Genomic DNA, 25,679 nt, shown 5'->3' with positions numbered 1-25,679 from the left:
GGTTTGCAACCCTGCCTTTCTGTGTGGAATTTGCATGTTCTCCCTGTGCTTGTGTGGGTTTACCCCAGGTACTCCTTATTCCTCCCACAGTCCAAAAACATGTATGTTAAGTTGATCGGTAACTCTAAATCGCCCATAGTTTTTCTTCCGTTAAAGGGAGATTTTCCTCTCCACTGTCCCCAAGTGCTTGCTCATAAGGGATTTGTTGGGTTTTTAGTTTTTGTAAAGTGTCTTGAGATGATTTGTATTGTGATTTGGTGCTATACAAATAAAATTGAATTGAATTAAATTGAATTGAAATGAATTGAATTGTGTGGTTATTTGTCTCTGTGTGTCTATCTGTTGCCCTGCGATGGACTGGTGACCTGTCCAGGGTGTACAATAGAGGTACAATACAGCATTATTTAATTAGCATAACTATGTCCTCTCCTTTTGTGCTTTTTCTATGTTAGGATGCAACTGTGAACGGCTTGTACACTAAAACTCCAGCTGGAATCCTATGTGTCGATCAAGAAACTCTCAACATCTCAACCCATCCAGAGTGGGTATCATCTTGGAAGGGAGTGTGGTGATAGATGAACTGTCCAACCTGCCTCAGGCTTTCTGTGTCCTTTTCAGACTGATGTATGCCCTGCACCTGAACTACCCCTAGTGCATGAACACTTTCAGCTTGATTCAGCAGGTACTATAATAGGAGCTCCCTTCATTGTTCAGAACATGTATTTTTGTCTACAGAGTTCCTACACAATGACCAGAGAATTCTGAATGTACTCTGTCAAATCAGAGTTTTCATGTGATGGCTCTAGTTTGATGATTAAAAATGAAATAGAAATAAAATTTCACTTTAACTTGAGATAAATGGAGTGGTTTGGTAAAATGACAAAATATTTTAAGTTAAAACAACTTAGAGTTTAATGAATTAAGCTTAAGTTTTATAGTGTAATAATTGTGCAGGGAACTTGATATTATTAAATATTTTAAGTTGTATAAACTTCGCATTTAGTGTTTTGAACCTAAAATAATTGCAGCCCTTCAAGTTTTTAAGTCCTTCAAGTTTTTAAGTTCAATTCACTAAACTTCTTATTATGCATTGCTTAATTTTTTTAATGAAACCAGTTTCCTCAATTTTTTTTTCTTTAAAGCATTTTTTGCTAGTAGAGAGATCACAGGAAATGTGGGAAGGAGAACAAGGGCAGACATGCGGAACAAGATGCCTTGTTTAGGACTTGAACCAGTATCACCATAGTCATGGTCAGGTGCGCTAACCACTACACCACACACCATTCACACATATTTTAAGTAAATTCAACTTACCTGGGCTTACAGTGTGACACTGGATTATGTGGACAAAGAGGCAGATTTAGAAATCAGAATATCTCCATGTTCCACTAATAGTCCATTAGTGTGGCAATGATGAGTACCAAGAACACCTCAAAACATATACTCACATTTAAATCCTCAACCATGTACTAGTGCAGAAATTGGAACACAGCACAAATATTAATCTAATTATGTATAATCATGTTTGTCATTGAGTCCAGGTATTTGTCAGGCATTTCAGTTCTCAAATATAATATAGCCTACATTAAACTGTAAGTAAAAAATCATCACCATAAAATTTATTATTTTATTATTATTTTACATTATTTATCAGACACCTCAGAATGACTTTCATAATTGTTACTTGCAGTTTAATTCTCTGTTACTGCAAATCATTATTTTATAATCTACACTGATGAAATGCTTGAGTTAATCCCAGATGGCATTGGGCAAGAGGCAGGGTACACCCTGGGCAGATCACTAGTCTATCACAGACTAGTCTATCCTTCACACCCAAAGACAACTTGCCTTCATCTATCGTAACCCACAAAGGTAGGGGGAGAACATGCAAACTCCACACAGAAAAGCTCCAATTGGTCACAGGCTTGAACCTAGGCCCTTCTTGTTGGATATTTAGGTTATCTGAATTAATTGAAATAAGCGATCAAGTCAGTGAAATACCTAGTAGAAAGAAAGGAAAAGAAAACATTCGTCCAGATACTTTGTAATTTAAGATGTAACCTAAGATTCTGTGCTTAGTTAATGTGTTTCTTTAATGCTAACCATCAATTGTTGACCAAAAATGAGTTCTGCGAGCTTTTAAAAATGCAAATTCAGCTATATTTTAATACAAATGACACCCCAGAACCTACTCCATGTGTTTTTTGGGAGGACTTTAAAGTCTGCCTGAGAGGATGGGTAATTTCATTTGAGAGAGGAAGAAATTAAAAGAAGCCCAAATTAAGGAATTAGAAAATCAAATTCAATCAGTTAGATGGAGAAGATGCACTTACTCCCTCTCCTGATTTACACAGGAAAATAACAATCTTCAAGTATCAACTTAACCTAATTCTCAAAAAGAATATTGCCATAGCCTTTTTATTTATCAGACAATACACAAAGGCAACAAGGGAAATGTGTTGATTAAACCAAAAAAAAATCAAGACCAGGTTTTTACAGTTTTACTTGTTTGTATGTGTCAAAATGTAGTATTGATGAATAAATTTCTAGATTAGTGCAACCTGTCCAGAATAACAGAAGACTTCAATACTCTTAACTCTGATATTCACTCCATTGAAATTCAAAAGCCATTACATCTCTCAAAAATGGGAAAGCACCAGGCCCTGACGGCCTTCCAAGCGAATTGTACAAAAAAATCAGTAAGATCCTCACACCATATCTCTATAGAATACAGTAGCTCACAGAAGTGAGTACACCCCTCACATTTTTGTGAATAATTTATTATATCTTTTCTTGTGACAACACTGAAGAAATGACACTTTGCTACAATGTAAAGTAGTGAGTGTACAGCTTGTATAACAGTATAAATTTGCTGTCCCCTCAAAATAACTCAACACACAGCCATTAATGTCTAAACCGCTGGCAACAAAAGTGAGTACACCCCTAAGTGAAAATTTGTGAAAGTGAAAATGAAATATTTTCCAGCACTGCCATTACCCTCTTGGGCATGGAGTTCACCAGAGCTTCACAGGTTGCCACTGGAATTCTCTTCCACTCCTCCATGATGACATCACAGATCTGGTGGATGTTAGAGACCTTGCACTCCTCCACCTTTCGTTTGAGGATGCCCCACAGATGCTCAATAAGGTTTAGGTCTGGAGACATGCTTGGCCAGTCCATCACCTTTACCTTCAGCGTCTTTAGCAAGGCAGTGGTCATCTTGGAGGTGTGTTTGGGGTCGTTATCATGCTGGAATACTGCCCTATGGCAGTCTCTGAAGCAGTCATGCTCTGCTTCATTATGTCACAGTACATGTTGGCATTCATGGTTCCCTCAATGAACTATAGCTCCCCACCCAGCAGCACTCATGCAGCACCAGACCATGACACTCCCAAAACCATGCTTGACTGTAGGCAAGACACACTTTTCTTTGTACTCCTCACCTGGTTGCCGCCAGACACGCTTGACACCATCTGAACCAAATAAGTTTATCTCATCAGACCACAGGACACGGTTCTAGTAATCCATGTCCTTAGTCTGCTTGTCTTCAGCGAACTGTTTGTGGGCTTTCTTGTGCATCATCTTTAGAAGAGGCTTCCTTCTGGGACGACAGCCATGCAGACCAATTTGATGCAGTGTGTGGCGTATGGTTTGAGCACTGACAGGCTAACCCCCACCCCTTGAACCTCTGCTGCAATGCTGGCAGCACTCATACGTCTATTTCCCAAAGACAACCTCTGGTTATGACGCACTCAACTTCTTTGGTCGACCATGGCAAGGCCTGTTCGGAGTGGAACCTGTCCTGTTAAACCACTGTATGGTCTTGGCCACCGTGCTGCAGCTCAGTTTCTGGGTCTTGGCAATCTTCTTATAGTCTAGGTCATCTTTATGTAGAACAATAATTCTTTTTTTTAGATCCTCTGAGAGTTCTTTGCCATGAGGTGCCATGTTGAACTTCCAGTGACCAGTATTAGAGACTGAGAGCAATAACACCAAATTTGACACACCTGCTCCCCATTCACACCTGAGACCTTGTAATACTAATGAGTCACATGACACCGGTGAGGGAAAATGGCTAATTGGGCCCAATTTGGACATTTTCACTTAGGGGTGTACTCACTTTTGTTGCCAGTGGTTTAGACATTAATGGCTGTGTGTTGAGTTATTTTGAGGGGACAGCAAATTTACACTGTTATACAAGCTGCACACTCACTACTTTACATTGTAGCAAAGTGTCATTTCTTCAGTGTTGTCACATGAAAAGATATGATAAACTATTTACAAAAATGTGAGGGGTGTACTCATTTCTGTGAAATACTGTATATATGCAGGCCCAATTCGATGGCACATTACCACCAACATTAACTGAAGCAACAATCAGAGTAATCCAAAAAAAAAAAAGGAAAAGATGCACTAAATGTGGGCTTATACTGCCCAATTTCTCTTTTAAATATAGATGGTAAAATGTATGCAAAATGTCTTGCCAACAGACTGAACCCTTTAATGAGCACACTGATACATATCGATCAAACTGTTTTCATACCCAACAGAAGTTCAATGTCTAATCTACACTGTCTATTCAACATTTTGTACACTAACTCATAATGAGCTAGCAATTCTGACAGTTGATGCAGAACAAGCGTATAATGAGTGGGTATACGTGTCTGAAGCGTTTGTGCGATTTAATCTTGGTGACAGGTTTATAAATTCGATAAAGCTTCTGTATACAAACCCCAAAGCACAAATACGCACAAATCAGAATCTCTTTACATCATTTCAACTGTCTAGAGCAGTGGTTCCCAACCTTTTTCCCTAAGTGACCACTGTTTTACCAGTTGATATGTTGATGACCCCCAACCTCTCCCTCCCTGACAAACACTATTACTGAGGAAAAATAAAGTAGTACTTTTCTTTTTTTTCTCTATATTCATATTATATTCAATACATAACAACATTACAGAACAAAAAATGTTACATGTTCGTTGAACCCAATCACTGACCAGTGACCCAGATACAGTGAGCATCATTTTCTGAACATATTTCCTGTGACTACTGTAATGTATCAGCCAGTTTTCCTTACATTTATATGACCTTCACACATGAACTGGTTCACTTTCATACATAGGCTACAAAAAGGTTGACTTTCAATGAGAGCTTTGGGCTTTTAATTCTTGAGTCAGTGATGGGATGCCAGATGTGATGTTGGTAACCGCCAAATAAAAGTCATTTTGCACAACAAGGTTGTTGTTTGTTTGCCTTTGTTTTGATGGTGAGCAGAGCACTGAAAGCAGTCTCTGGAAGAAAGGTATGTGGTTCTGAACGGCAAGATGAATCTGGTGGTTGGTGATGTGCAAGTCTTGAAGCAATGATCCTTTCACAAGCCAAAACCACATGTATCCATGTTCATCAAAGAATCTCTTCAAGAGGGAATTCAACTTAATATCCATGAGGTCATCTTCAGTGTGAAGATAACACATTCTACTCTTTTGCAAGAAAAGGGTCCATCACCAATGAATCGCTTGTGACATGATACACTTATGTCTGAAAACCAAGATTTCATCTCCTCCTGAAGTTGCTCCTTGTGGTGGGTCAGAGATCAGAGCCTCAGATAACTTTCTTTATGATTGCTCTCTTAATGACAGAAATGGCTGCATATCCCCATTCTCTAGTTACTCTATCTGTATTCTACTTTATGCAAAAAAGGCATCCAATGTCTCCAGCACACCTCAGTATGGAGAAGTGTCTGGTATGTCTCATCCTCACACAGCTTATTTGTTGACTGGACGAGCTTTAATAAAGTACACAATTCGTACCAGTATTTAAGGTTTTATTCAGTTCCTCACAGAGGTGTTTTGTGGTTAGTGCTTGTTTGTGTGTCATGCAGTGAAACACCAGGCAGTGGGGCACTTTCTCTTTCAAACGGTTGTTGAAGCCTTTATTCTTTACCATCACAGAACCAGCTCCATCTGTGGAGCATGAAACTAAAGTGTTATAGGAATTATTGTGTTTTGTGAAGTACGTGTCAACAACACAGAAAATAGTTAGACATAAGAATGTCATGCTTGGTCTAGGAACAAGACAGGGTTGTCCACTGTCTGCACTAATATTTGCACTCACCATTAAGCCACTTGCTCAGGATTAGATCCCCAAATATATGTCAGACTAAAAGCGCATTGAGCAAAATTTCCTTATATGCAAACGACATCCTTTCATACATAAAACCAGATAACTCCATACCATCTATTCTTGAAAAGATGTATTTGTGTGGTCAATTTTCAGGCTATCGCATCAACTGGAATAAACGTGTATTGATGCCGGTACACCCTTTTCCTCAAACAACTCTGATGCGATTTCCTTTTAAAATATCAGAAGAAAAGTTCACCTATTTAGGGATAGAAGTTAATAGACAATTCTCCTTCCTCATACAGGCTAACTTTCAACTTTTCTACTAGATTAACTTAAAGGTAAAATTCAGTTTTGGATTACATACTACAGGGATTTCAAAATATCCCTGTATTCTTAAAAAATATATTTTTTATAAGGATAAACTTAATTATACTGCCTTTCAGCCTATGCTGCCTATGGAATTACAGAACTAGAAAAGGCAAGAAACAGTTAAACCTAAACTGAAAGGATGCCTATCTTTTCCAAATTTCATCATGTATTACTGGGCCTATGTCTTCAAATGGTTCAATTTTTACCTTGAGTTTTTGACATCACAGAACAGGAAGACTGCCATACTTACTCCCCTGCCGCCATGTTGCTATCACCAACCCCCATCGACAAAATTTCATATACAGTCCTATCATATATAATCAAATTTGTACCTGGAAACAAAATCTCCCTTTGCATTCAAATCATTATCCCTTTTTCTACTTATTGCAAGGAGTCTCTCCTTCACTCCATCTAAATTAGATTCCACTTTCTCTGACCTGGGGAGCCGTTGTATCGATGACTTATACATTTAGGGTCAGACATTCATTAATTATCTACACCCATATATCCCTATTCTTTCTTATTGCCTTATTACTGAAAAAAAAAATATTTCTAAGGTCATGTAGAGGACCTGCAACCAACTTTCAAGCTTGGTTGCTGGACCTGATTAGCACTTTACATTTAGGCTGACAAAGCTATCTGAAGACGTGTCCTACTCCTTCATCAATTGACAGTGCGATAATTTTATTTTTTAAGGGAAAGAGCTGTCCAAACCTGCCTGGCTCAAACTAATTTCAGTACCAACATATTAGCTATAATTACTTTATGGCAAGGATAATACTGTATTTTAATAGTTATACTGGTTGTTTACAGATAATTAAATTGACACAAAGTTCCTGGATGGTTTATAATCTACAGCAAGAAAATGAAAAGTCAGTGCAATCATTTCAAAAGCTTTCTTTTTTATTTTACATCTAGCCCACATCATTATCATTATAGTGTAGTGTCCAAATGTAAAAGGCCATATACACAATGCATAAGCTATGGACATTAATAGTTTTACATGAATAACATGGTTAAATGTTTGGCTTGTGCAACTGTCTGAAACTGAGTAAAACAGTATGCAACAGCATAAAGAAACTGACATATGTCACAGACAAATGTTGCAGATAATCACAGACTGTGCCCTACATCCAGGAGCTGTGACAGAAGATTGTACACATACGATTACGATTATTCATGTACAATTTTGTCAAAAATGCAAGTTTTACAAAGACCTAGCTTTGTACTACCACAGGAACAGATGCAGTGTCTATTTTCAAACTTTATTATGGTTTGATGCCGATAAAATCAGCTGAATGGGCCAGTGTCACATTTAACAGGCTCTAAGCGCTCCCGCTGGCTGTAATCAGCAGACACTTTTTGGCACCACTGGGAAAAGTAGCTGGCCAGTAAGAATGTAACACAATAACAGTCACTCAAAAGTAGCTGGGCAATGGGGACATGTTCCTGTATTACCCACTCTTACTCTTTTAAGAAGGAAATAAGACAAATAGAATGCACCATTGCTCTACTCAGGTATTTGCTGGTAGAGCCTTCACACATATGGATACAAAATAGCTGACAGTATCTGGAATCTGTAGTTCTGAGTGTGTGCTGAGCATGTAATTTAGTGTCCCTGCTGTGACTGGACAGTTGTTTTCCAACATGATTGCTAGATCAGCTCTCACCTGACCGTTGCTCACCCTTAAAAGACATTTGCATAAAGTAGATCACTTTTCAAAAATCCCTTGTAGTGTAGCAGGGTGCTTTTTGAGTCTGATGAACTCAGCAAGGTATGCAGGGCTTCATTCACTGAGAATAATAGGTATTTTATATCTATATAATGTATATAAACCTGTGGCCAATTACATGGTCTAGTATGATCTGTAGCTAATGATAGCTATCTTGGGATAACTGCTAATGAACTAATATTAATGAATCAATTTACTGATCTCACTTGTCACTGAGGAACTTATCAACCGACAAAATGTCTTAATTCTTTCACATTTGCATTAAGTGAATTAGAAAACTGGTGATGAAGGTGCTGGTTGGCTAAGGTTTTCAAGATATTTCACATTAAAGATTTATAATTATATATACACAGGCGAGTATTTTTGCCTACAAGGCAGGGGAGGGTGTCTCATGATCATGATGCCTCATACCTTCATGACAAATCATGGTAGATCAATGCAAATGGTACCACATGAAAGTTTAGCAATGTATCTTCACTTTGATCCTAAAGATTATTTATTGTCATTTATTGTTTTTTTATTAGCAAATTGATTTTCATGAATAACTGGTCCAGGTGTGGGTGTGGTCATCCACTTTGTCTTCTAGGTTTCAATTCTCAGGCAATTAGGACAGAGCAACAGTTGTTATACCATATGGAAGCTTATAAACGTATGATGAATAATACAAGATAATACAAACTTTATAACCAAATAGCTGTTTTTTTGTGTGTCAAAAGCGCAAATGTGAGAATAGGTACTCATTAAAGGGTGCTGTTTATCTCTGAGCTGCCAGTTTTACCAAAACAGTTTCTGCTCTGTAGAGTCCATTTGTCTTAATAATGCCCTTTTGACATATCAGCAGTAATCTGCAGTAATCTGGGTCCTGCCAGTGTGCAAGCCAAAAAGCACCGCTTAGATACTCAATAAAGATGGAACCTTGTTGTTTAATCTGAAGTTAGAGCTTGTATTCTTAATTATCTGATATTATTCACATTGTATTTTATAAGCTTTAAAGTTGTAAATCTGTGTAATCTGGGAAGCTACACAGCAGTGGGACCAAGGCACCCACAACTGTGTGAAAAATCGCATGAAAAGTTATTGTAAAAGTATTGTAAAAGTTTATTGGCATTAATAAGAAGCTACATATATAATGACTGCTGTGGCACTATTCTCATTGCTATATCACATTTTGCAAAGCACAAGGTTATGGAGCATAATCGCACATGCCCCTTCCTAATTTGATGCCATTTTGATCTGAAGCTGTATTTTCAAAACCGAAGCAATTAACATTCTGCACTTAATTTTCCTTTATTAGTGACCCAATTCTGGTAAACTTTAGCTACTTTTATTTCCAATGCTTTCTCCTTGTAAACCAGTGTCTCATGACTTTACAGTAGTCTACTGGTACTGTTCCACTAGTTTTGCTACAGTATATGTTATCATGCCACAAAAGAGTATATTTATTTACCTTGATCCTTACATAGGAATATTTTGGACATGAAAGTATAATAGAGGGCCATACTTACCTCAGGACCAGAGGCTCTGGATGCGCCACTTTCACTGTCTCCTTCTGAGAAAGAGCCTGATTCGTCACTGGAGTTGCTGGCTCCAAATCCCTGTTCACTTTTGATCTTGGTGCAACCCTGAGAGAAAACCACCTCTCCACTGTGGAGGCTCCTCTGTTCCACCACCCCAGCCAGGCAGTGAGACAGTTGAGAAAAGGAGTCTGAGCGCGGGGATGAGGAGAACTCAAACTGAGGCAAGCTTGAGGGTGAGCTACCACTGCCTGTGTCTGTGTATGAGAATGAGGAATGTGAGTCAAAAGTCTGGGTTCGAGAGGTGGAAGGGGAGTGGGTTAATGACTTGATGAGAACAGGGCAACTAGTAGTGATGCATGACTGATCAGAGAAAGGAGATTCTGCCTGAAGCATGGTTGATGCTGTTCCTCTAAACTTCTCATCCATGTAAGAATGGACCACCATTTGTTGCTCACTTGCTGCTGAAGAGAAAATGACACTGCGTCTGTCTAACTCCCCTTGATGTTTAGAGGAGGAAGCTTTGGATACTGTCCTTTCTAGGTTCCTGTCAATGCCAGTCAGCACTGCCGGTATAACATCTGCAATGCCTGTCTTGAGGTCCTCCTGACCCAGAGATTCCACCTTTTCCCTGTCTTTGACCACTCCCCTGTGATGGTTCAAGGACAGGCTGTTGGTGAATAGCTGGTGGATGGTGGTGCTGGGCACACTGCCGAGATCCAGACCACCTTTCTGGAAGTACGAGTGCAGACAGGAAGAGGGTGAACCTTGGCTGGGAGAGTGTTCATCTGCTAATGGAACTCCTTCCACTTCTAGTTCCATCTCTAGTACCTCCTCAGTACAGAATTTTGGGTTGCAGCCATTCTTTCCTTCCTCTTCTTCAAACACAAGTGGTTCCTCTTTGATTCTGGAGGGTATAAGCAAAGGTTGTGGAACAGTACTGGTTTCTTTAACTTGTGAGCTCACAGGGCTCACTGAGGTATGATTGGTCAAAATGACATAATCACTGCCATGATGGTTTTCTCCATTGTGCTTGTTGTCACAGATCTGGTACTGACACGTCTTGTATTTAGGACACTGAGTAAGGTCAGTGGGAAGTGGCGCAGTGCTTGCAATTTGATTTGTCTCCTGCCTTGTCTCTAAAGAAACATCAAGGGATATTGCCTCTGAAAAAAATGTTTCCCTGGCCATAATGTAATCATCATATTCCACCTTTCCATTAGTGGCGCGCTGGCTGTCATTCTGTAGTTGGGTTTGAAGAAACCTGAAGCAAGAGTCCTCCAAATTGTGAATACCTAGGAACTCAGCACAAAGGATGACTTCATGGATGTTCTCACGGCTTAAAACCAGCTTGGCTGTGTAGGCAAACTGGAGCAGTGGAGCAAAACCTTTAGCTGTGACCTGTAGAGGAGATTAGAAAAAAATCAATTACAGAGAAAACTTGTGTCATGCACAAACTGTTTATTCTATAGCTCTGAGCAGACAAAAATCTAAACATAACCAGACGTCTAATTAACAGTTTCCAAGGATACCTGGGTGTACCTTGGTTCACATGGCAAATTTAACCATCCATCCATCATCTATGCCTGCTTATTCCTAACCAGGATCACAGGGATCTGCCGGAGCCTATCCCAGCTATCTTTGGGTGAAAGGCAGGGGTGCACCTGTGGAGGTTTTACACTAGGTCAAAGGGTCACTTGAATATTTACTTAACAATCTGTTTTCTTTGATGAAAGAAGGCTGAAGATAGATACCTGAACAAACATGTGGGGTCTGTTCAAGATTAGTCCACCCCTTTCTTTTCAAAGATATATAAACCTGATTCTGTAACACAGAGTCAGAGGATTTCTGCAAGGACATCCTCTCCGGGCCCGTGATTAAACCTGAGATGATTCATCACACTTGTGGTTGTCTCTGAGAATTAGCAACTCTCAGACTTAAAGAAATTTCCATGACACACCCTGGACAGGTCACCAGTCCATCACAGGGCCACATAAAGACAAACAACCTCACACACTCACACTCACTGCTATGGGCAATTTAGAGTCACCAATCAACCTGACATACATGTTTTTGGACTGTGGGAGGAAACCAGAGTACCTGGAGTAAACCCACGCAAGCACAGGGAGAACATGCAAACTCCACACAGAAAGGCCCCTGGCGAGTTGCGAACCCAGGACCTTCTTGCTGTAAGCCACCGTGCTGCTCCACAAATTTAACCATGTAATGAAATTTAATGTGCATTTCTACAGCAACAATTCCATCAGTACAGCAACAGACTCATGTGATACACTAGAAGGTTTCTCTTTTTTTCCCCAAATAGAAATATTGTTTTCATAATCTGACTAACTGCAGTCATTTCCTCTTTTCTGTGTCCCTATGAACACTGTGTCCCTCAGTGTTCCTTCTGGCACCTTATTTATCTTTTTATCAAATTTCATCTGATATAAGTAAACAAATACGCAAGATAATTAACTTAGTTTGGGTCATTGGTATTTTAAATGGTAAATGGTCTTATACTTCTATAGCACTTTTCTACACTCAAGTGTACTCAAAACACTTTTACACTATTTGTCCATTCACCCACTCGCTCACACATTCATATACCGGTGGAACAGCCACCAGGGGCAACTTGGGGTTCAGTGTCTTGCCCCAGGACACTTTGGCCTGTGGACCAGGCAAGCCAAAAACCAAACCACCAACCCTCTAGGTCATGGTCAACCTACTCTACCTCCTGAGCCACAGCCACCCCATTTTAGTCTCATTTTTTGTCCTGCACTTTTATTTTGTATATCTTCTACAGTGGGTACGGAAAGTATTCAGACCCCTTTAAATTTTTTACTCTTTGTGTCATTGCAGCCATTTGCCAAAATCAAAAATGTTCATTTTATTTCTCATTAATGTACACTCAGCACCCCATCTTGACAGAAAAAAACAGAAATGTAGAAATTTTTGCAAATTTATTAAAAAAGAAAAACTGAAATATCACATGCTCATAAGTATTCAGACCCTTTGCAGTGACACATATTTAACTCACATGCTGTCCATTTCTTCTGATCCTCCTTGAGATGGTTCTGCTCCTTCATTGGAGTCCAGCTGTGTTTAATTAAACTGATTGGACTTGATTAGGAAAGGCACACACCTGTCTATATAAGACCTTACAGCTCACAGTGCATGTCAGAGCAAATGAGAATCATGAGGTCGAAGGAACTGCCCAAGGAGCTCAGAGACAGAACTGTGGCAAGGCACAGATCTGGCCAAGGTTACAAAAGAATTTCTGCAGCACTCAAGATTCAGTGGAGGCCACTGTGCTCTTATCATAATCCTCAAATGGAAAAAGTTTGGGATGACCAGAACTCTTCCTAGACCTGGCCGTCCAGCCAAACTGAGCAATTGTGGGAGAAGAGCCTTGGTGAGAGAGGTAAAGAAGAACCCAAAGATCACTGTGGCTGAGCTCCAGAGATGCAGTAGGGAGATGGGAGAAAGTTCCACAAAGTCAACTATCACTGCAGCCCTCCACCAGTCGGGGGTTTATGGCAGAGTGGCCCAACGGAAGCCTCTCCTCAGTGCAAGACACATGAAAGCCGGCATAGAGTTTGCCAAAAAACACATGAAGGACTCCCAGACTATGAGAAATAAGATTCTCTCGTCTGATGAGACCAAGATTGCACTTTTTGGCATTAATTCTAAGCGGTATGTGTGGAGAAAACCAGGCACTGCTCATCACCTGCCCAATACAATCCCTACAGTGAAACATGGTGGTGGGAGCATCCTGTTGTGGGGGTGTTTTTCAGCTGCAGGGACAGGACGACTGGTTGCAATTGAAGGAAAGATGAATGCGGCCAAGTACAGAGATATCCTGGAAGAAAACCTCTTCCAGAGTGCTCAGGACCTCAGACTGGGCCGAAGGTTCACCTTTCAACAGGAAAATGACCCTAAGCTCACAGCTAAAATAACAAAGGAGTGGCTTCGGAACAACTCTGTGACCGTTCTTGACTGGCCCAGCCAGAGCCCTGACCTAAACCCAATTGAGCATCTCTGGAGAGACCTGAAAATGGCTGTCCACCAACGTTCACCATCCAACCTGACAGAACTGGAGAGGATCTGCAAGGAAGAATGGCAGAGGATCCCCAAATCCAGGTGTGAAAAACTTGTTGCATCATTCCCAAGAAGACTCATGGCTGTACTAGCTCACAAGGGTGCTTCTACTCAATACTGAGCACAGGGTCTGAATACTTATGACCAATGTGACATTTCAGTTTTTCTTTTTTAATAAATTTGCAAAAATTTCTACATTTCTGTTTTTTTCTGTCAAGATGGGGTGCTGAGTGTACATTAATGAGAAATAAAATGAACTTTTTTGATTTTGGCAAATAGCTGCAATGACACAAAGAGTGAAAAATTTAAAGGGGTCTGAATACTTTCCGTACCCACTGTAAGCATTTTGAAGCTACAGCTGTCACCATATTCACTGCATTGTCACTATTGTTACAGGTGTTGTTGGAGAAAATAGTTTATTTGTTCATTTGTTCTAAAAATGATCTGAAGCAGCAGTCATTCATTTTGACTGTAGTAGGGGGTATAGCATGAGAGAAGAAGTTAAATCAGATAACACTACTCAATAAACGTATACACTAAGAGTCTTCTTAATAAGGTAGTACAACAGATAAACAGATAAATCAATTTTTGAGCCAGAAATATTCCACAGGTAGGTACTGCAGGTCCTTCAATAAGACTTTGCATTAAGACAGTAATTACTTCATGTCCATTCTTCCATCGCATTGTTTATTTTTTTACATACATTAAAAAATACACTTTTTGTGTTTTAAGGTTACTTTTATTTAGCTGTTACTTAGTAGCTGACGCAAAGTCAATCTGTTGGCATTTGCCACTATAAGAGATGAGATGAGATAAACTATATTAAGGGGAAGGGAAATTTAGGTAGTCTTGACGTACAATAGCAACAAGTTCTAAGTGGTAAAAGTAGTCAGTCAGAGCCCATCAGGATGTTGTGAAGGGGGTGGTCAGTGTATTCCAGCATGGTCTCTACCTTTTTCTGTGTACATCTCTCCACCACAGCCTCCAGTGAGTCCAGCCTCAATCCAGTCACTGAACCAGCTTTTTGCACCACTTTGTCCAGCCTCCTTGTATCCTTCTGCTTTATGCTACCTCCGCAGCAGACTGCAGTATAATGCCTACACTCAAAAAAATGATTAATGGCCCTGATAAACAATAAACAATATTTTTAAGTAAAATCTAACTGAAATATACAATATCAATTGTTTATTCGTTCATTTAAATAAACATAAAGTAAATTTACTTGTGTATAAGCTGAATGCAAACAGATCAAATACTCTTTATTTGAATAGAGCTAAATAAGGCTATGTGGTAGGGGGCAGCAACAGGTCAAGATGAAGAGGAATACTGCGCATGCGCAAAATCAAAAGGAAACATCTTTAGCGGGAACTCTCCTATGGTCGACTTTTCAAGTGGCAAGTGATAAGGTAAGTTCAGTTTTTTGCTCTCTGTTACCTTAAATTACACTTTCGGTTCACAAAGACGAATATGACTGATGTGGCATCTAGGTTTGAGACGTTGATGAATTTAGGCAAGTGTTAACTAGGTAACTTCGGCTTTGTCTTGTCTTACTGGCACCTGCTATCAGTTTAGCAATAGCTAACAGCGCCACTTCGACCCCGGGCTCATTGTTTATGTATGTTTTTTTTGGCAACGTAGGTCTGCGGTGGAGAATACTGCTTATGAGGCTACTGACACTCAGGCAGCGTCTGTCCATGCACTAGCTGTTAGCTCTGTTACATGGCTTATCATTAGCTAGCAACTTGACCGTCGTGATGGCCCGCGGTGGGGCGGTAGTAGGCAGCAGGTTGGGTGGTGGCGCGTTAGATATTTTCTCCTGGTTTTCACTCGGGGATCGACATTTGTCTTTTTTTATTTTTATTTATCTATTTTTTTTGCTGCACGTAACACCTTTGTCTTCCGTTTCTCTCACTCAGCCTCTCCCCTCTACTTTGCTCTGTGTGTTAGCTAAGCATGGATCAACCACGCCCTTGGTAGGGACAATAGCAGATATTAGTCACATCATATTAAGATAAACATACACGTAGTGTATATATATATATATATATATATATATATATATATATATATATATATATGTGTGTGTGTGTGTGTGTGTGTGTGAGACTGGCTCAGTGGAGCATGTGCATGCAAATACGCAACTCTGTGAAACAAATGGAATATTATATCAAATTATTGTGAGCTAACATTGTAATATTTGTTAATGTCTTTCAGAAATTGTTCACATCTAAGGGCAACCTCTCAATTTAGGTGAGTACATGTGATTGCATTAGTATGCTCTGTATTATCCAAGTCTTCGCTAAGTTACATCTAAATCTTGTGTTTTTGTTTTTTCTTTTCTAGGTAGAATATGTGAATGGGTGTGTGGGAATGTAAAGTGTGTGGCAAATCAGTAGTAAGCAGGTATGAATTGTTAAAGCATTGCAAGTTAAAACAAGTTAAGTTACAACAGCAGAGTGATGACATTGAACTCAAGAGGGACTGCATCCTTAAAAGTCTGTGCGCCTACCTAAATGAGGACAGCAACACTGTCATCAAGGAGTACTTGGTAAGTAGTGACATTTTATTGTGATCTCTCAGGATTAATTGGTATAAATGGTGTTTTTAATCCTTAGAGTGCCAACTTTGAGGATGCCAAAGGTGCAATCGCACAGACCACAATGGGTCTTTATGTGATGCTTAAAGAAGGAGCAGATGAAGACGAACAGCCAGAGGATGTTGGAGTGGTGATAGAGGGCGTGGAACTGCTAAACAACCTAAGAAGCATTTCCTGTGGAGTTATCATGCTTTTTGGTTTGATTTATGCACTCAACCTAAGCTACCCATCAGAACTCAAATTCACATTTGAGTTCTTCCAGAAGGTGCTGATGAATTTGGATGGCAAAAAAACTGTCTCCGAAGGTTCAAACACTTAAAATAAAGATGTTTCAGGGAGCAGGACAGTTGAGGTGGACTCTTTTTGGCTTTTTGGACATTGTCATTTTGATGACCTTGAATGAAGCCCCCTCACTAATGAATGTGCTTTTGTGGAGCAGTTTGTTTTGTTGCCACCTCCACTGGTCATTTTTTGCTTTCAAACTCTTGGTTATAGATGGAGAGTAATAAGCAAAACTAAAACTGCTTTCATGGAGTGATTGGCTGATGAATGACTTGTGTTCCTTTATTTCTTCTTTTACTGTAAAAGATGTTTTTGAACTAATATCAGCACAGGGGTGATTTGTGGAATGTTTTTTCTTTTTTTCATTCCTGTACCACTCGCTCTGTTTTGCTACAGTAATTTCTAGGGTACAACAGGTGAGAAGTTTAGTATTCAATTAAATTGATTAATTTGAATTTATGGCTGTTGTATTAAATTGGATTAAAGGGGTGTTTATGGGTGTGCCTAATGAAAGTGTACTGTACCTTAATTTTTGTTTATGGTATTAACACCTTGGAAAGCTTTTTATTTTTAATGATGTTTTCGGTACAGAACAAAACTGAATGTTGTGCCTGTATTCCAGATTGGTGTAATATACTTGCAAGCCGTTTTGTATTTCTCTTAATTGTAAATGTTTAATGTAATTTGTGTTCCTTAAAGTTTTAAGGTGTTGAATTTTTAACATTTGCATTTTACGTGGTCAGTGTAGTTCTCAGATAAAGATAAAAATCTGTTACTACAGATTACTGAATACAGTAGAAAGCTTAGGCCTTTGATTTCCTTGAGTACTGATGGGTTTAATGTACACTGGAAAACCATACAAAAACATACAGCTTTTACTCGGGTTTCGTGGCAGTGGAATGTCTTGCCGATGCATAATTTGTAGTTTGAGTAGCAGATGGAACAAATGTTTACATTTTTGTAATTTTGCAAATTGTTATTTGCCTGTCATGTTTGTAATGTTATGCTGGACTTGGCAATAAAGTTCTCTGAACTGTGCTTTGTATTGCATTTGGATTTATTACAGGATGTTTAATAACCATTTTAACATAAATTGCTTTAATGTAGAATACTTGAATAATCACATAAAGTTTATGCAGAAGTTCTCCTTAACTATACACAAAGTAAATAATCACATAAGGTTTATGTAGAAGATCTCATTACCTTTACATCAAATATTTGAACAAACACATAAGGATTATGTGAAAGTTTGCATTAACTTAATTTAATCCTATCTGACAAAGTTACATAATTTATTGACATCAACACAACATGAAGGAAAAACATTGCATTAAATGTGACCCCTTACCTTGAATTTATGTTATTAAATTGCATGGAAAATTTACATGTACATAAAGTCAATGTTTTAGGCTGGATTATTTTTTTGAGTTTAGATATTTGTAGGCTGGGACCACTTCACCACAGATGTTGACAGGATAAGAAGGGGGCTTAGACCTTTGAAAATCCACTACAATTTCCTTGGTTTTAGAGGTGTTTAGCTGGAGACAGTTTTTGTGAGTGCAAACACTGAAGGCTTTTATCAAACTGCTGTACTCCTCAAAATGAACAACAGGAGCAAATAATGGATTTAACATTAAAATGCAGGTTCCGGGGGAATGTAAATTGTGATTATGATGGTGGAAATGAACTCTTGGCATAAAAAAGGTCTACACTTAACCATGAGAAATTCTAGGTGAGCTGAGCAGTTCGTACACCAAGCTGACGCACAGTCCTCCACCTCTGGTCTTACCAGAGTCATCTGCCGTTCTGTCTGCAGGATGCCCGTGTGTGGCATCCTGCTAGCTCAATAACATTGTCAGGTACGCCACTGTTTAGCCATGTTTCTGTGAAGATCATGACATTGCAGTCCAAAATTCTCTTACTGTGGGTGATGCGAAGTCTTATTTCATCCGTTTTGTTTACCAATGACCGCACATTAGTGAGGAAAATGCTGGGTGAACAAAGCTGATGCAGTGTTCGTTTTAGCTAAGCCATCTGCGTTTCCCCCGCCTTTGTTTACGATCTCGAGGCCGCCTGTGGACAATTCCGCCCGGCCAGGTAGTGTGCTTACTAGCCTCCAGTGTTATGGAGATCTCAGGGATGAGTTGAAGATTGGTGATAAATCTGTTGGAGTGTCGTTGACTGATATCCAAAAGATCCTGCTGGGTGTATGATGTCAAAGCAAACTTGTTCTGAACAAGCAGACCCAAAATTAGCAGGAAAATTGCTGCAAAATTGCAAAAGCTGGAGAGACACTGAGCCTTGCAAGACCGCCATCTTGGTCTTCCATCAAAATGACACTCTGATATTGGATGACTAAATTTGGAAAATAGCCTCTGGATATAACTCTTAAGTTAAATAAAACATCTAGCAAGAATCCCGAAAGAGAGACTGATCAGGACACTACGTTCATGTCTTACACACATAGGGAACATGATGGGCCTGAGAGCAATATTACATGCAGTTGCTCAGTTCACATGAACATTTGCTCCAGGTCCAGCAGCGGCAACAGTGCCTGTACAACAGGGGAACGAAGCTTAGGCAATTTTCACCTGGAGATAAGGTGTTGGTATTGCTATCATCATCCAGTTCAAAATTACTCACCAAGTGAGAAGAACCCTTCATGATCACACAGAGTGAGAGATGTGGACTATCAGGTTGCACAGTAGGACAGAGGTGGAGCCACGCAGATCTACCACCTCAACCTCCTGAAAAAATGGAGAGAGGTGGAGTCAGTCTTTCTGGTGAGCGTGGTGAAAGACGGATGAGCTTGGGCCAGAGGTTCCAAAAAACACCTCTGTTATTTGTCATGGCCATCTCTCACCAGCCCAGAGAGCAGATGATGCCGCGATGCAGCAGCATTTTGCAATCGTGTTCTCTCCTCTGCCCGCTCACACAACACTACACTGAGACACAGCAGGGGTTGACGGCGTGTTCACGGTTGTACCAACTGTACAGGGAACAAAAGGAAAATAGGGTAGGCAGAATTAGAGTCCATGTTGAAGATTGGAGTAGCAAAAAAATCTCATCGTGCTTGGAGTAGCCCCATTGTTCCGGTGGTGAAGAATGGGTTTATATAGTGTGGATTACAGGCGGCAGATGATCCCACAGTAGCAGAGAGAACTTTACAATAAGATAAGATAAATTGATTAATCCCCAAGGGGAATTTTATGTAATTTTGTACTGCATTATTGTTCTAATTCAGTTGTGTCACATTTTAACAAGATGTAGAGATTGATTTCTTAATGTTTATTTCTGTCATAACTGTACAATGGTGTGTCTGCTCTACACCATTTATGCAACATGATTTTCTCATGAAACACATTTTCCATTTGTATAGCTGTTGTCATCAAATGGCACTGAGAGGCTCAGCTGTTTCAGTGCAATGAGACCAGTGATCATTACACCCTCTGATTCGAATTCCATTTTAGCAAGCCATTTTTCAATTTAGCACTGTAAATATAATATATACATTACATGCATATTAAATAATGATATCTTGTTTATGTTACCCTGGTAACATATTTGCATATTTATTATTTAGAGTATTCTATTTATCACATTCTGTGTTGTCTGTTGTTGTTAGGACTCTGCACTAGTGAGCATCTTGGCCAGGTCTCCCTCATAAAAGAAATTCAATCGCAAAGGACTTCCTGGTAAAATAATAATAAATTAAAAAATAAAATAAAAAAACTAGCATATACCAATGGCATGGATTTTATTCCTTTTATTCAAATAAAACCAGTTAAGTAATAATCATCTTCATCAACATTCAAATTGCAATATAAAAAATCAAATGCATCCCTGTTTCCAGTTAAAAGTGCAGGGAAGAATAAGTAGTTCAGCAGTCAGTGAAGACAACTTTATTTCATTTATTACTTAACATCATGAGTATATAGAGCTTCTAATAATTGTCTCCACAAAGGTAAATAATTCTAAAGCACCTGAAAATGATTTATTGGACTTTCCCAAATGTTCAAACTATTGCAGCAATACAGTTTCCTTAGTCCAGAAAACATACATTTCACACCCAGATTTGTTTAGCTCTGAGCCACAATAATTCCCATTAATTCATGAAAGGATGTGCAAACAGACAACGAGGATTTAGACAATCAAGCCATGTCACTAAGGCATGGAGTCATTTGTAAAGTGGTAGAGGTGTGAATTATTATGGTATAGGTAGTTACAGAGCCATATTAATCAGTATGACAGATCTGGGGCATTATATGTTAATTCCAGCAAGTGGGATCAGGAGCTATTCCCTGATCATCTCCGCTGGTGTAGAGAAGCAGCAGCAGCTAACAGGGCAATGCCATTAATATTTATACCCAACATGTTTTTATATAAGTTTGTGTCAACCCTGCAGTTTACCTGTGGTTTTCATCTAACGAAGGTCAAGTAAGCTCAGTACTTTTGTGAAGCTGAGTGCATCCTCCCACCCCAGCTTCCCATGCAAACTATCCTGCTTATTTCCATTGGTAGCCAATCACACATCAAAGGCTTTAACTTCATTTTCAAGAACGAAGACCTGACTGTGGGACCAAGTCCACCTGGGTGAAACATAGTACAGGATATTTAGGCCAGTCCAGGCCTATTTATTAAGTGGCTCTGAGTGAACTCTAGCAGCTGTGATTATCTGCTCATATGTACTGTTTATCAGCAGGGTTCAAAGAATATGCTTTTTCGATTGTCTTAAAGCAGTCACACTCACTTCATGAAGCAATCGACCAGGTGTGTAAAGATTTGAATTGAAAGTAGTCAATACTGGCTTAATGGTACTTACTGGTTTACTTTGCAGTCTAGCCCACACACACACACACACGCACGCATGCACGCACGCACGCACGCACGCACGCACGCACACACACACACACACACACACACACACACACACACACACACACACACACACACACACACACACACACACACACACACACAAAATGGTCAGAATTGAAGGAGCTGAGTCTGAGATATTCTGATATTTATCCTTTGTATGGTCCAAGATTCAAAAATACTGGGTCATATTGCATATTACTTGCATTTCCTATAACAACACTAACCCTAAAAAAATTAAAAGTTTGCCCTTTCTATAACATTTACATTTTGACCTGCAAGTATGTGAGTGTGTTCTTGGTCTTCTGTCCCTTCTCATTGTGGTCTCTTACCTTGTCTGGCAGGTTAATGATGGGCTCCACTTCACTGCTGTGCCCCAGCAGAGCCTGCAGGAAGTAACGGCTACTAGCAGCGAGGACAGCCCTGTGTGCACGCACCTCCCTACCCTCCACAAGTATGGTCACATCACAAAGGATGCCCTGACGCCGCTGCTCCTCCAGGTTCAACAGTACGTTAGCACAGTGGACCTTGGATTCGTAGACGTACAGGGGCACCATGGCCTCACCATCCTGCTCTTTGCCTGTCGACATAACTCCCTCTAGCGGCCTGCACAGAAGGAAGACAGAAAGAAGTTATACTGCATCAGCTACCTAAATAAGTGTACTCTTTGAAGGAGAATGTAAAAGCCACCTTCTCATTGTGACAAATTGACTGCTAAAAGGAAACAATTGTTCCAATTCAGAAATTCTACCAAATGTAGACTCTGCAAAGATTTCTCAGTGTCTGTATGTGTTACCATCCACTCCCTCTCACCGAAACTCTGGCATGTAACACTGTGGACTTCAAATTCAGAATAAATCACAATCTTCAGTTTACCCCATCACTTCATGCAACGTTTGCAGTGGAGTGAAACTGTTGACAGGCCCTTACCAATCATCAGTGATAACACAGCCAAAAATATTGAGTGCATTTGGGAAGACATAAAGACAAAGACAAATATAAAGACAAATCTATGGGTCTTAAAAGTGAATAATAAAAAGAGTGATTAATATCTTGTAAGCCATGCACTACTATACTACAGAGCCCCGACTCTTAGGCAATTATTCAGTAGATGTAAATTCAACAAGCAAAAATGCTGAACATGCTGAGGATTTGTTGCTTTTCTTTTTCTTGTGATGGGATGTGATGATTCTTGTGACCAAAGATAATTATCTTTTGGTTTTGGACCAACAGTCACAGAAAAAAGAACCTTTGATATTATAATATTTCATAACAATTCTACCATTCCTCCACCAGAATGTTAAGCTTACATAGTGAAAAGCAAAGCCTTTACACTTCAGCACCTCACTGACAGAGTCTCAACTATTTCAACAGTTAAAAGACATAAGAGAGTGAATTATTCACTGCAGGGTTATGGCACTGAATTGTAATATGCTGTCAGATATGTGAATGTCTATATACACATGTAGCTCTATAGAGAGATAAAGAAGTGGATACAATAGATATAGAGTAGCCTTCTACATTTGATTGCAGGCAGCTTTATCCAGAGGCTTTTCAATGTGTTTCATTTCACTGCTGTAGTACATAAAGCCCTGACACAGACAGCTGAGTATGCAGTCTGTCTGTCTCATCAGCCCTGGGCACGTGTGTGTGCCTGTGTGCTTTAGAAGGCATATAGGGGGCTGCTTTCTGCTGATTCATAGCTTTTGAATATACAGAGAACAGCACTGGGGGCTTGCTGAAGTAGTTTGCTGGCTTCTCTCCTTATGGCCCACAGGGCAATCACTGCTGCATTGTAGATCATCTCATGCTATCCCTCAGGAACACTTAAGGCTCAGTCAGTTTTCTACTGCTTTTCATGGTGTTTGTAATATTTACCCACTTTTTGAGCTATTCCATGCTGAAGGGTGAAACAAAAGAAAGGTAAAATACATGCATTCACTAACATTTCTGTCTGTTCTGTCTATTACCAAAATAGTAATGTTATTGTAGTAATATATAGTATAGTATAGTTGTAATCACTATACTGTAGACTAGGTGATTACAACCAAAAACATGCACAAGGTTCACTTTTTCCTAAATAAAAGAAAATAAACACAGTTATCACACTTATTTACACCAAACATCAACTAATAAGCCTATAATAACATGCAACAAACTAAATACCAGATATACACTTGAGGTACTTAGATTATAGATTACCCTATAGAAATACTGCATATCACTGGAAGAATGGACTGCTGTCTTGATAGATGCCCTGGATATTAAGTAGCATGACTAAAATTGCATAATTCTATATAAAAGAAGAGTGAGTAGCAGAAATCTGGACAACAGCTTTTTCATATCTTGTGCTTGACCAAAGCGGACAGACCTTTGTTAGGAAACAGGAGAACTATAATTTCATGAGTGAAAGACTGTTTTAAAATCAGTGAAGGTGACAAGAAGTGCTGTCATTACAGTATTGTGCAGTTTGTTCCATTAACAGCTAAACATGCCTGTGAACATGATTAGATGTGAGAGCCACCTCTAGAGTGAGTACTGTAGCACTATAGCAATATACAGAAATTATTTTGGGAAATTGCGTAAACATTTGTCACTTTCCATATTTCCCTCTTTCACTTTCTTTCATTGAATTAGCTAAGTCTATGACATTTAAAGCTAGGCTTCTCCATGTTTTGCCTTTCCCCTTCTCACAATGTTTAAACCTTTCAAAACACAGTTGAGGGGCTTTGGTAAACAAGACATTACCAGTGGTTTCATCATCTTCTCGGGTCTGTGTGTTAATACGTGTGAGGATCGGCTGGCATGTTTCAGTAGCAGACTGAGCTGAAAGGCATTTAGCTCATATCCATAATCCCCAAAGTGTAAAATTTGTATCGAAGGAGAGGAGACAAACAGCAAACATCTTTAGAATGTAACTGGGCACATATGACACCATTCATCATTTACTGTTTAGCCAGTTCTACAAAATATATGCAAATGTTTTAGGCGTGTAACAAATGATAAACATAGGAATACTATATGCTACATAAAGGGTGCAGTGGGAGTATGCCATCATATGATGTTTATGAAATTATAAACAGTGAATATAGCCGCAAACAGCAATGAACGGCCCTTGCCCGCCAAGGTCGTTATGGAACATGAATAATAATAATAATAATCCTAACAATAACAATATAACCATTTCCATGACACCCGCAATATATATATTTTCTGAAAGCTCTTGCGCATCCCTACGTCATGGTGGGGTCACGGTCAGTGTTTAGTGGTTTGTTAGTGACTCTGACCCGGTTAGTCACTCCTGGCCCACTGAGCAGTTGTAATAATCCCTTGCCGTCACCTTCGGTGGGGGCTCGAGCCTAATGATGATGTGTTGAACTGCACTGTATCACCATAGTACACAATATATTGCAGGCTTGTCCACTACAAACTGTTTGCAATGACTAAATACAGCTCTCATTCACAGTCAACAGGCACAAAGCAGCAGGACTTTTCTCCTGTTCAAGTGGCACTGCCAGTATTTCCCATTATGCAGCTGTCCGCACTGCAATTTACCCTTCAGTGGATTTGTTAGTCTACATTTAACCCAGCAGAACCATCAAACAAACACAACTAAGGCAATTAAAACCCTTGAGACAGCGAGAGAAGAGCAAAGGTTGCCAAAAATTCACACACACATACACAAATACATCCCAAACAGTCTATCCCAAGAGGCAGAGTAGAATCAACCAGTAAATTATTCATCACAGGAGCAACAGAACCCAAGACCAAGCAGGGATCTTCCCCCAGAGTTGCTGCACACACATATTAATTAACATCCACTAACAATTCACTAATTCCACTCTGTGTGTGTGGGTCTACAGTTTCAATGTATGCCCTACTTTCCTCCACCGATTTCTGCCTTCTCCTCTGCCCTGATTATGTCTTACTTTCATTTGATGGTGTCTGTGGGATATTGAGTGGTGCTTATATGTAGTGTGTGCATGAGTGTAAGTATGAACAGGTGTGAAAGTGTATTTGTTAAATGGAGAAGTCACCAAAATTCAGTTAGGGTAAATTAAAGTTAGTTGATTGATATAAATGCAA

At 39.5% G+C, this 25,679-nt stretch overlaps 1 protein-coding gene across 3 annotated transcripts in view; it reads right to left on the bottom strand.

The window, feature by feature from the left end:
- The window catches only part of bach2a (BTB and CNC homology 1, basic leucine zipper transcription factor 2a), a 78,300-nt gene that overhangs the window by 12,065 nt on the left and 40,556 nt on the right, over positions 1-25,679 (bottom strand). Inside the window, exons 1-4 of one of the 3 annotated variants that reach the window (XM_026301592.1) lie at positions 21,926-22,061; positions 19,553-19,707; positions 19,362-19,465; positions 9,734-11,143 (exon numbers count right to left, since the gene is read on the bottom strand). In XM_026301592.1, the coding sequence (XP_026157377.1) occupies positions 9,734-11,143; positions 19,362-19,382 (1,431 nt within the window). In that variant the 5' untranslated portion in view covers positions 19,383-19,465; positions 19,553-19,707; positions 21,926-22,061. Of the gene's footprint in view, positions 1-9,733; positions 11,144-19,361; positions 19,466-19,552; positions 19,708-21,925; positions 22,200-25,679 lie in introns of those variants that run through there. The other 2 variants (XM_026301585.1, XM_026301577.1) reach the window with 2 other exon arrangements.

This window comes from Mastacembelus armatus, chromosome 22 (assembly GCF_900324485.2).
Source record: "Mastacembelus armatus chromosome 22, fMasArm1.2, whole genome shotgun sequence".
NCBI lineage: Eukaryota > Metazoa > Chordata > Actinopteri > Synbranchiformes > Mastacembelidae > Mastacembelus > Mastacembelus armatus.
This window is presented reverse-complemented; position numbering and strand designations above follow the sequence as displayed.